Source organism: Pan troglodytes, chromosome 12 (assembly GCF_028858775.2).
Source record: "Pan troglodytes isolate AG18354 chromosome 12, NHGRI_mPanTro3-v2.0_pri, whole genome shotgun sequence".
In the NCBI taxonomy this organism is placed as follows: domain Eukaryota; kingdom Metazoa; phylum Chordata; class Mammalia; order Primates; family Hominidae; genus Pan; species Pan troglodytes.
The window spans coordinates 113,490,262-113,502,947 of NC_072410.2; the positions used below are offsets into that span (position 1 = coordinate 113,490,262).

General features: G+C 48.7%; 1 protein-coding gene across 7 annotated transcripts in view; it reads right to left on the minus strand.

Moving 5' to 3' along the window:
* Positions 1 to 12,686, minus strand: part of ASAP2 (ArfGAP with SH3 domain, ankyrin repeat and PH domain 2) — a 200,340-nt gene that overhangs the window by 18,869 nt on the left and 168,785 nt on the right. For all 7 annotated transcript variants that reach the window (XR_010149630.1, XM_016946784.3, XM_016946765.3 and 4 more), the window contains 5 exons: positions 12,409 to 12,598; positions 10,362 to 10,447; positions 8,298 to 8,413; positions 6,550 to 6,617; positions 2,012 to 2,125 (listed from right to left, as the gene is read on the minus strand). Coding sequence is in view for 6 of the 7 variants with exons in the window: in XM_016946784.3 (XP_016802273.1) it covers positions 2,012 to 2,125; positions 6,550 to 6,617; positions 8,298 to 8,413; positions 10,362 to 10,447; positions 12,409 to 12,598 (574 nt within the window). In the remaining variant the exon portion in view is untranslated. The remainder of the gene's footprint in view (positions 1 to 2,011; positions 2,126 to 6,549; positions 6,618 to 8,297; positions 8,414 to 10,361; positions 10,448 to 12,408; positions 12,599 to 12,686) is intronic.

Here is a 12,686-nt window from a genome sequence, read left to right on the forward strand (position 1 = left end):
CTTTTGAGCCATCCTGGCAGAGCTGAGTAATCGTTAACATGGACTGTGATGCTTTAGGCCCGTAGAGCTTAAAATATTTACTATCTGGCCCTTTAAGAGTTTGGCCACCCCTGCTCCCCTCCGAAGGTTATGTGATTTTTTTTTTTTTTTTTTTTTTTGAGACAGAGTCTCTCTCTGTTGCCCAGGCTGGAATGCAGTGGCGCAATCCCAGCTCACTGCAAGCTCCGCCTCCCGGGTTTATGCCATTCTCCTGCCTCAGCCTCCTGAGTAGCTGGGACTACAGGCGCCCCCCCCCACCACCAAGCCCGGCTAATTTTTTTGTATTTTTTAGTAGAGATGGGGTTTCACCGTGTTAGCCAAGATGGTCTCAATCTCCTGACCTCGTGATCCGCCCGCCTCAGCCTCCCAAAGTGCTGGGATTACAGGCGTGAGCCCCCGCGCCCGGCCGGTCATGTGCTTTCTTGGAAGTGAATGCATGGAATGATGACTCAGGTAACTTAGACCTAACTTCTATTTCAAATGCCAGCTTCATTAAACTAGGTATGATTGTGAGCAAATGACTCAACCTTGCTGACCACATTCTTATCTGTTCACTGGATATGACGAGTGCTTTTCTAGCACATTACCAGGTGCTTAGCAGGTGCTCAGTATGAACTGTGGCAGCCCTGCCTCTCCCTCACAGGACCACCAACCCTTTCTAGGTTCTAGACAAACCAATGGTTCAAACCCAGCTCAAGTGTGCAGAACTAAGCACCCAGTGGTTCTTCACACATATTTCTAAATTGCAAAGCCCACGGCTGCTGTCTGCTGAGAATCAGGTGAGCAGCGTGGATGAGTCTTAGGACTCCATACCAGCCCCTGCTCTTGTGCTTTTCCTTGGACTGTGCAACCTGCTTCATCACTGCTCACCAAATGGGAATGTGGCATCTGACCGCTTGATGAAGAGGCAGGCTGGGGCAGATTGCTTCCAGCTTTTATTTTTTAAGGCAGGTTAAGTATGAAATCAGTCAACTCTTCTCACTTTGACAGTGTTTTGTAGCTAACTCAGTGAAGTAATTTCTTATTCTGTATTCTAAGAAGCAGTAAGTATGGATGTTAACTCCATGAGCAGACAGTCCAACAGGTTTCAGAAATGCCATCTGGTTACCTACTGACCTATCCATCCATCTAATTAGATATCCTCAATACACATCAGAACATTAATGCATTACAGAAAAAAAAAAAAAGCCAAACCATGAAAATGTGTTTAATGTGGCATTTGCCACTAATTCAGCACAGAGCACATTCCAGACATGCCTCGAAGCACCATGCTGAAGGACAGATGGAAGTGGGTCGCAGCTAGGAGTCAGGGCTTTGGGTCACATGGCCTAAGTCTGACTCTCAGCTCCAAGTCCTGCGTGAAGGCAGCAACCTTCCTGGGGCTCACCACTGTGTGTGAAGCAGTGAGTATGGTAAGAAGGGAGCTGGAGGAGGAGGCAAGAGCCTTCGTGCAGTCCCAAGCCTGCCTCTAAATAGCTGCTTCACTTTGGCCAAGTCAACTTTTCTCTTGAGGCTTCAATATCCCAAACTGATAAAGGAAGGGGTTGGACCCAATGAGCTCTAAAGGTCGTCCGATGATTTCAGTTGATGTTTTTATAAGATCAACCAGGAGAATGTGATTACCTAGACTGGGGGAAATCTGGCTCTTTATGACATGACTCCATAGCAAGAGACCTTCCTCTAAATCCACTGGAATCAACCCCCTCGCCACACACACCTTTCCTTTGTAGCAAAAGGCTGCCTATAAGTACATAATTAGCCATTCCTTTAAATTAATGGGTGCAGGAGCTGGGAGACAGGAGATGGTAGTGGGAAGGGTAAAACCAAGAGCCTACTGAGATCAATGAAAGCAAAAAGTAAGCTACATTTTCATTTCTATAAAACAGCTTTCTGCCTTAATTACAGATTAGGACCCACACTGTTCTGGATGAAGCTGATCAAAACTCTTAATGGTTAGCAACCTGGCACAGACCTGCAATTTCTCATCCATGTCGTCATCACTTTCATCCAGGTCTTCGTGGAGTAGTCGCCATTCATATTCAACGTGAACGTGAGAATTAAATCTTCCAGATAAGGCTTGGGTCAGCTGAGAGAACAGAGGGATGGTCAGTGCTGTTGCTCATACACTCAGCCATGCATCTGGACCCACTGAAGTGTGCAGGCAGGAGGCCTGCCTTCTAGTCCAAGGCAAATGCATGGAAATCTCTGGGTCTCAGGTGAAGCCCCCGCCCCTCGGCCTAATTCACAGGGTAACCTTGAAACTCAAAGCTGGTATGTCCCAGCAAAGGCTTTGTAAACTGTATTAGTTTTCATCCACAGTTCCCGGCTCGTAACTCTCAAATCCCTTGTTACAGTCTTCAGTTATAACATGGGGTGTTAAGGCCTCAGGAGACAGAATCTCTCTGAACTTCTCCTGCCCCAAGGCAGGACTCTTATCTTCCCCCACTTTTCTGACTGTGGGTCTTAAGGCCTTCCCCAGAGAGGGTCTCACCCTATACCCTGGGGGAAGAGATGCTGACATCAAGAAGCTTCCATAAAAATCAGAGGACTGGTTCTCGAGCTTCAAGATGGCAAACCACACAGAGGGTCCTGGAGGGTGGCACCCAGGGAGGGCATTGAACCCCCGCATCCCTTCCCCCACACCTTGCCCTACGCACCTCTCTATCTGTATGCTTTGCAATATCCTTTATAATAAACCAGTAAACACAAGTGTCTCCCTGAGTTCTATGAGCCACTCCAGCAAATTATTCAAACCCAAAGAGGGGGCTGTGGGAACCCCAACTTGAAGCCGGTTGGTCAGAAGTTCTGGAGGTTGATTTGTGACTGGTGTCTGGGGTGGGAGACAGTCTTGGGGACTGAGCCCCCAGCCTGTGGGATCTGACACTACCTCCAAGTAGATAGTGTCTAATTGAACTGGAGGACAGCCAGCTGGTGTCTGCTGCTTGTGAAACCGCCTTTACAAGAACATGGTAGTGAAAAATGTCTAGCATGGCTGACTCCATCTTGCTTCTGGCCTCACAGGCTGGCTGTCCTCCCTTATTCCTGGGCACAGGCCAAGCTAACCATGGGAAGAATTTAGTTTGTGGTGTAAGTTTGAATCAAGGATGGTAATAGTCCCTCCTTAAAACTGACTCTGTTTTTTTTAATTAATTTTTTTTTTATTATACTTTAAGTTCTAGGGTACATGTGCACAACGTGCAGGTCTGTTACATACGTACAAATGTGCCATGTTGGTGTGCTGCACCCATTAACTCATCATTTACATTAAGTATATCTCCTGATGCTATCCCTCCCCCCTCTCCCCACCCCATGACAGGCCCCGGTTTGTGATGTTCCCCGCCCTGTGTCCAAGTGTTCTCACTGTTCAGTTCCCACCTATGAGTGAGAACATGCGGTGTTTGGTTTTCTGTCCTTGCAATAATTTGCTCAGAATGATGGTTTCCAGTTTCATTCATGTCCCTACAAAGGACATGAACTCATCCTTTTTTATGGCTGCACAGTATTGCATGGTGTATATGTGCCACATTTTCTTAATCCAGTCTCTCATTGACAGACATTTGGGTTGGTTCCAAGTCTCTCTGCTATTGTGAATAGTGCCACAATAAACATACGTGTGCATGTGAAAACTGACTTTGTTCTTGTTAGGGAACTTGAAAGTGCCTTTGGAAGACTAATGAAAGGCCTCAAGATTAGGATTATGGGAGGGGTCTGAATTCTGCTAAAATGTAGGTGCAGCTTGCCTCTCTATTAATGTAATTGTTTACCATCCAGTGGAGTGGCTCACACCTATAATCCCAGCATTTTGGGAAGCTGAGGCAGGAGGACTGCTTGAGCCAGGAGTTTGAGACCAGCCCAGGCAACATAGCGAGACCCCATCACTACAAAAAATTTAAAAACTTATTTAGCCAGGCATGGTGGTATGCATCTGTAGTCTCAGCTACTCGGGAGGCTGAGGTGAGAGGATCGCTTGAGCTCAGGAGTTTGAGGCTGTCCACGAGCGTGCCATTGCACTCCAACCTGGGCAACAGAGAGACACTGTCTTTTTTTAAAAAAAATTGTTTACTGCACCAGAGGCCACGATACTTGTGACTTCCCCAATTAATCCTATAGATAACATATCCTAAGACTGATCTTTTGAGATATTTTTTCAGACTTTTGCATCCTGGTGACCAACTGACTCCACTGAACCTGACTCATGACTCAACCAGTCCCGTGGCACCCCCTGAGATGATATGCAGTGGACAAGGGCTGTTTCTCACACTCTTATGATTTCACTCCCAACCAATCAGCAGCACCCATTTCCTAGCCCTCTTGCCCATCCAACTATCCTTGAAAAACCTTAACCTCTGAGCCTTTGCGGGGACACAGTTGAGTAATAATTCCTGTCCTCCCACCGCTCAGCCAGCTTGTCATAATTAAACTCTTTCTCTACTGCAATCACACTGTCTCATGAATTGGGTTTAATCTATGCAGCAGGCAAGAAGAACCTGTCAGGCGACTACACTTGGTGTATGGGGTCGGGGGAGAACCCCACACCTTTGGTCACAGCAGTCTGCTTCTGTATTGCTTGTTGTGACAACAGCGTAACCGTACAGAAAAAACAGGGCTAGAGAGTTTTCCCCAAAACAACAGGCAAAGGATATTTGAGATCTAAAGGATGCTGATCAGCCTGCAAGTATCCATACTCCATATGGGAGAAAGCTCAACCCCAGGAGAATGAATGTGCTCATTCACTGTGAACCCAGCCTTTTCAACCAGGATGAGAGAATTAAACGCTGTAGAAAATGATCTGTGTGGCTATTTTCTCAGTTATCTCAAGGAAGGTAGATAGCTAGTTCCGTTCTACATGTGCAGAAGAGAAGTTAATTCATTACACACTATGGGTGTCTCAGGACCTCAGGGCTTAATTTCCCCCATAACCAGATAGTAGCTACATGACCCTGGCCAAGTCACTTAACTTTCCTGTGCCTGTTTCCTCATCTGTAAAATGAGGACAACAGCAGAAACTATGTCATAAGGTAGTTATGAAGATTAAATGAGATAGGTCAGGTGTGGTGGCTCACGCCTATAATCCCAGCACTTTGGGAGGCCAAGGCGGGTGGATTGCTTGAGGTCAGGAGTTCAAGACCAGCCTGACCAACATGGTGAAACCCCGTCTCTATTAAAAATATAAAAATTAGCTGGGCATGGTGGCAGGTGCCTGTAATCCGAGTTACTCAGGAGGCTGAGGCAGAAGAATTGCTTAAACCTGGGAGGCGGAGGTTGCAGTGAACAAAGATCATGTCACTGCACTCCAGCCTGGGTGACAGAGTAAGACTCCATCTCAAAAAAAAAAAAGATTAAATGAGCTAGTGGATGTACAGTGCTTAGAAAGAGGACCTGTTACTTATCTTACACTTGTATAGCATTTATTATTAATAGTTCTTTTTTTTCTCCCCCAGGCTGATGCGCATTGGCATAATCATGGCTCACTGTAGTCTTGAACTCCTAAGCTCAAGTCCGTTCTCCCACCTCAACTTCCCCAGTAGCTGGGACTGCAGGTGCGTGCCACCACACCCAGCTAATTCGAAACGTTTCTGTGGAGATGGCGTGTTGCTCTGTTGCCCAGGCTGGAGTGCAGTGACACCATTATGGCTCACTGTAGCTTTGAACTCCTGGTCTCAAAGTGATCCTCCTACCTTAGCCTCCTGGGTAACTAGGGCTACAGGCATGCTCCACCATGCGTTGCTAATTTTTAAATCATTTGCAGAGACAGAGTCTCACTATGTTGCCAGGCTGATCTCGAATTCCTGGCCTCAAGCCATCATCCCCTGCCTCAGCCTCCCAAAGCTTTGGGATTACAAGGCATGAGTCACTGTGCCTGGCCTTAATCTATTTACTGAGCGCTGTGTGTCAACTGCTTTACAGCAGTTGATAATAATTCTCACAACAATCTTATATACTGGTATAACTGACTGCACTGTAGAAATAAGGAAACAGCCTAAGAGAGTTTCCTTCCCAAGCCAAGTTGGGGAGCCCCCGGCAAGGCCAGGGCTGCCTGGCCTGGTGGGCTCTTTCTACTGTCTACATTGTCTTCTCTTCCAGAACAGGAAAAGATGGTACTGAGCAACCCACATGATCTGGGGCTGAGGAACAAAGAAAGGAGGTTGGCCTTGATGTCCTGCAAAGTAGCAAGTAAACAGCTTATGGAGGCCAGAGAGCAGGCCCTTGTGGTGGCCTCGGGCCTCTGTTCCAGTTGTCCCACCACACCAGTGATGTTACCAACACGGCCAACCAGCAAACACTGACTCACACCCCAAGTCTCACTACGAGGGGGTGGGTCCCCCTAGGTTTCCCTGTAGACTCCCTAGCATGCCTTCTCCAAGGCAGGCTGATTCTGGGCTCATCCCATCAGAAACACTGAGCTCTGCTCAGGACACTGGTCCACAGCAAACCCTGCCCAAGGAGGACAGGCTTGGCTCCCTGTCCCGTGACAGGTGCCCCACCCCGTCCTTGTGGCGGGAGACTCACCAGCTCCTCACAGTGCTCGTGCTTGAGGCGCTTGGCAATGTCCAGCGGAGTCTCTCCTGACTCGTTTGCTAAAATTCAAGGGCGAGCAAAGGAGGCGTTAAGGCAAAACCCAGCAAAGGCCTGACATCCAGGACAATTTTTAAAAGGAACAGAAAGGCAGCACTAAATTAAATTGGGCCTGGTTAATGAAATCCACAGTGAGTTTGACCTAGTCGAGGCTGAATGTATCTTGTAATTGTATAGAACTGCAGCTAAATACAGAAGGTAAAACTTTAAAAGATGAAGTTTGAACTAATCAAGAAACTAAAACTGGCCAGGCGCAGTGGCTCACGCCTGTAATCCCAGCACTTTGGGAGGCAGAGGTGGGCGAATCATTTGAGGTCAGGAGTTCGAGACCAGCCTGGCCAACATGGTGAAACCCCATCTCTACTAAAAATATAAAGATTAGCCAGGCGTGGTGGCACATGCCTGTGGTCCCAGCTACTCAGGAGGCTGAGGCAGAAGAATCGCTTGAACCTGGGAGGCAGAGGTTGCAGTGAGCCGAGATTGCGCCACTGCACTCTAGCCTTGGTGACAGCGTGAGACTCTGCCTCAAAAAAAACAAAAAACAAAAACTAAAACTAAAACTGTTGAAGCAGCCACCTAATTAAAATCCACATCCAAACTGTAACTCGTTGAATAAAGCGATTCATCATAAACCTCTAACGAAAAGCACTGCTCACCTATTTCCATGCACTGCAATATAACAAACTTTTAAACCTTCTCTCAAGCAGTCTATAACCCTGAAAGTATATACTTTATTTTTATTTTTATTTTTGAGATGGAGTCTTGCTCTGTTGCCAGGCTGGAGTGCAATGGTGCAATCTCAGCTCACTGCAACCTCTGCCTCCCGGGTTCAAGTGATTCTCCTGCCTCAGCCTCCCAAGTAGCTGGGCCTACAGGCGCGCGCCACCATACCCGGCTAATTTTTGTATTTTTAGTAGAGACAGGGTTTCACCATGTTGGCCAGATGGTCTTGATCTCTTGACCTCGTGAGCCACTGCACCCGGCCTATACTTTCTTCTAAATAAGCCTCAGTCAATGAGGTCTGATTATTAGTTTTTTAATGATAAGCACAGCTCTCAGGCAGATGTGTGTCTTTTTTCTATTCTTTCCTCTTTATTTAACAGTCCTTCAAAAATACTTCATCCTGAGGGGACAACAGCTGGATGCCCTCAAGGCACAACTGTGCCTTGGCTGTTGGCATGTCGGGGTCCTCGAGAGAGGGAGGGACCGGGGCCAAGTAACAACCAGGGCCCTTCGTGGAGGAAGCAGTGGTGCAAATGAAAGGAGAGGGCAGTAAACAGCATCTCCCCCTGTAATCCGTCTAAACCCAGAGCCAAGAAAGGGGCCAAGTGTGGCCTCAGGTGGGGGTGAGTAGGCTCAGGGTGTGTGAACAGGTCAAAATTCCCCAACCTTGTCCAAATTCACCTGGCATCCGTGAGAGCTGCAAGACCCACCCTTTGCTTGTCTTATGATCTGTAAAATGCCTGTAAACGCGCCCAAAGTCTAAGTAACAGATGGTGAATGCGGCCTCGTGGAACAGGCAGGGAGAGGCTCTTTCTCATTAGCGGTAGGTTCTCCTTCTCTTTGGCACTAACAAGAGCCCACAGGGTTGGCCCTGTTTCCAAGAGCAGCGCTTGGATGGCAGACAGGAGGCAGAGGCCAGGGTGCAGCTGAGCCCACCCCCGGGGCCCGGGCCCACTCACCTATCTCGATGGAGGCCTTCCCCCGCAGGAGCAACTTGAGGCACTCGGCATTGTCGGTCAGGCAGCAGTAGTGCAGGGCTGTGCTGCCTTTCCCTGTCTGTTTATCCAGGTTCCCACTGCCCGAGAACAGGAACAGAGAGAGAGCATAGTGTGTCACAGGCTGGACAACCAGGGACTGCCCGGCAGGGAGCCTGGGCTAAGGGGAACAGGAAAGGCAGACAGTCCCCGAGTGAACGGTTTCTGTAAATCATCGCCAAGGTGGTGGGACCTGGCACCGTCCCTGCCTACATGGCTGGGGAAGCCTTAGCAGAAGGTCATCAGGGAAATAACACGATGATGGCAGAAGAGGTCAAAAGGGGAGGGGGGCATCCCTGTTGTTGCTGAGCATGTGGGGCCAAGGTGGGGCAGTGCACTACCGGGGTGAACCTAGAGCCCAGCGTCCTTCTCACGTCCCACTGGCTGCGCCAAGGCTGCTGTGCTAGGCCGGCCAGCTGTGCTGGATGCAGGGCCTCTGGATGCCTGTGTGACTCATCCATCCTGTCCCATGGGAGGACGGAGGCTGAGCTTTTCTCTATCATTATTTGATATTCCCTCTAGGAAAGGGAAAAGTCACTTTCCCAAAGCCCAGAGTCCCCAGGCTCCTCGGCCTGTTTGCCCTGGGAATACCCTCTGAAAACAGGCTAAAGGGGAATCTTGAGATTTTCAAAAGTTCTTCCAACATATCACAAGACCAGGTCACCCACAAAAGGTGCTCAGGCTTGGCAGACATGGGACAGGCCCTCAATCCTAGCAAACATGGCCACTGTCACATTCTGAGGAGGGGCAGTGAGCTTTGTGCCCCTGCACAAAGTGGAGACAGAAAGGCGATCTCAGGAAGTGGCACCTGCTCCTTCCATGAGAAGGAAACCAATTACATTTTCAATATCAAAAAAGGAGTTTCTTTTTCACCAAATTGTGGGCATGGGGGGCGGGGGGTGTGCTTCATTTTCAGAATTCTCCCCCACTTTTGTCCTCCTTCCACTCTGGAAAAAAAGAAACTGGGACCTTCCCTCTCCTGCCCCCTGAAAATGTGCACGGAGGGAGAGGCATCACGCAGCTATCAACCAAATGTTTACGAAACCCCTGCTGCGTTCTAGGAGCCGGGCTGGCACTCAGAGATGGGGCATCAGGGCAGCTTCCACCACGAGTCCAGTGAACTCAGCCTCCTCAGGAAGAAGCTGCAGGTCTTGGGGTTGACCACCCCACACTCCCCTACTTTCTGGCCATTTCTTCACTCCTCTGCTCAGAAATGGGAGGAAAAAGCAGAGGACACAAAATGCCAACTATCCCATGGCTTTTGCATTTTGGAATTTTCCATTTCCTTTGGAGCAATTTCCATGGCTTTTAACAGCACCTCCTCCTCCAGTACACACGTGGCTCAAACCATGACCAGGGAGTCAGAATACACGTTGAGGGGTCTTGAAGTCCAGCCTTCAGCTGCCAGGCGGGTAACACATGACTGAAGCAATATGCCCCAAACCACGGGCACTCCCAGATCTGCGGTAAACTGCCTGTGCACATCTCTAAAGGCCATTTCTAATCAAAGCATAAAAACAACTTCTCGACCCAAACAAAACACCCATAATCCAGTGCTCTGGTTTCTAATCTCTGGCTCAGACCATGGCTAATGTGTGGATCCCTCCTTGCCTGCTACCTCCCTACTGCTCAGGACACTGCTTGCGCAGTATGATGACCTGGCTCACAGGATGAGGCGAGGATGGCCCCTGTGCACAGAGGGTGGTCATGGGGTCCCCAAGTTCAGTAGCCATATCTACTTGGTGTCTCCCTGAGTACCAGACACTAGAAGTTGGACCCTGCAATTACCACAAAAGAGTTTCTAGTGCTTTTTTAAAGGATTGCCATGGAGTACCTCACACCTGGCAGTCCTTTTTCTGTCTTTAATTCATGTTTAGAACTGGGAAGGTTCTCTTGACAACACATCAGAAGAGATGAGGCAGCGTCTGATTCCTTCCCCAGAAATACCAAGGAGAAAACGAGTGCCTCCCTTAATTTCAGAACACCTACCTGTTCTGAACTAAAAAGTCTACAATGTGAAGAGAGGTTCGATCCACGGATCTGACTGCAAGGTGGAGGGCCGTTTCATCTGGCTCCTGAAAAACCAAACAAAGGCATTCCAGAATTCTAATGGGAGCATTCAATTCTGTGTCCAACACCGGTGAAATCGTGTACAACTCTTCCAAAAGTCTTTTATCTTTCCCTTCGAGAAACTTATCTCTTACATAGAGTCTCTTTAATCTCTACACAAGCTCTTTGCCCTTGGGAACGTGCAATTTGGAGATTGGTCCTGTTTCTCCTGACTCCATGGGAAATAAATGAGAAGTTCAGGAGTTTCATTTCTAAGTCCTCTCAATCGACCTGTCCCCATCCCTGCATCAGCACCACAAGGCAGATCCCTGCCTGCAAGCAAGAATCTTGTTCAAACGATCCAGGAAGGTCCCCCAGGCCACCTACAATCCAATCTCTTTACCTGCTCCTTGAGTAGAAACATATGTTTCTTAAGCAGGCTTAAAGTTTTGCGTTCTACACTTACAGACAAGGCTACGAATGCTAATAACTGCACTGTCTCCAACTCATACTGGGGATTCCCCAACTCCACTGCCTTTTCTGAAAGTATACCTGGCAGGTGGGGGAGAAGAGATGAACAAGGATTGTTTCAGCAGGTGGGTGGGTGAGAGAACCAGAGGAGAAGGACAGATACAGAAGACAGGAGGTGAGGGCAAAGGAAGGTGCTTCCCAGGCTGCCTGCCCTGCCTGCTGGGCCCTCTGGCGGCAGCACAGCTCAGTGCTGGGCACCCTCCACACTGCGTTGGTGGGCATGAGTTCTTTCTGGGGATGGGGAGAGAGTGGGACCAGCTCAGAGCCTGCATGGACACGCCTGTCACCAAGAGAAAGATGCTGCAGCTGTGAGGCATCCTTGCTGATAGGCAGCCAGCCCGGTCCTGAGGTCAGGAGGTTCCAGGAGACCAAATGTGCATCTACAGGGTATTTGTGGACCAGAATCTGGACACATGCCACCCCACTTGGGTGCTGGTATGTTACTGCAAACCCACTCCGGCTGGATGCCCACCCTCTCAAGAGAGCTCCCCCAGGAAAGGAGGGGTCTTGCTCCTACTCTATTCCCTCTGAGGGGGAGCACAGTGGGGTGTGGGTTCCAGGGAACCGCCCCTCTCAGAGAGCTTCTCTCGTTAGCATGAAGCTCAGGTTAAACCTGCTCGCAGATGAGGGGTCCCTCTCAGGCTGCCTAGCTTCTGAGATGTCTTCTCCTCCACCTGGAGGTGGGTTTTCCTTCCAGAGCTGGCATTACATTTTTGGTGTAAGAATAAACCACTAGGTGGGTACAAAGTTTTAGACAAGCAGAATAAGTCCTGCAGATCTGCTACACAGCCTGGTGACTCCAGGTAAGACTACATAGCGTCTATTTCAAAACTGAGTCAATTTTAAATGTGCTCTCCATTAAAAATGGATGAGCATGTGAGGTAATGGATATGTTAGCTAGCTTGATTTAATCATTCCATGATGTAAACATAGATCAAAAACATCACACCATACCCCATGAACATAGATACAATTATTTGTCTACTGAAAAGAAAAACCCCTAGTTTATTCTACCCCAGTACCCCTATCCGTGCCGTCTTCCTCTGGAGAATTACCCAGCTTTGGTCAGTATTGCTGATTCCACAGACCTGCCACAGTGCCCCAGCTTTCCTTTTTTTTTGAGACAAGGTCTCACTCTGTCGGCCAGGCTGGAGTCCAGTGGCACAATCACGGCTCACTGGAGCTTCAAATTTCTGGGCTCAACCGATTCCTCTCACCCCAGCCTCCTGAGTAGCTGGGACTACAAATGTACACCACCATGCCTGGTCAATTTTACTTTTTTTTTTTTTTTTTTTGTAGAGATGGGGCCTCCCTATGGTGCCCAGGCTGGTCTCAAACTCCTGAGCTCAAAGGATCCTCCGCCTTGGCCTCCTAAAGTAAAGTACTGGATCCCAGGCATGAGCCACCGTGCCCGGCCTTTTTTTTTTTTTAAAGTAGCAACAACCCACACTCTTACATGTCCGTTGGCCAGTGGGATTTTTTCCGTAAGATCCACACCATCAGCATAAGCTTGGAGCAATCCAAAAATATCTCTCGTTTTGACGGCCTCGCAAAGACTGTGAAGCTTCGCCGCGTTATCCGCGTGCTTCTTCCTTGCGTATCTCCTCTCGATGTACTTGGCTGTGATGTAGTCCTTTCTTGCATTCCTGAAACCAAACATAATTGCCTTGCAAATCATGAAGGGCTTCTACCCGCTGTCCGGCATCCCTTTGTCTAAGGCCATGTTAACGGTTC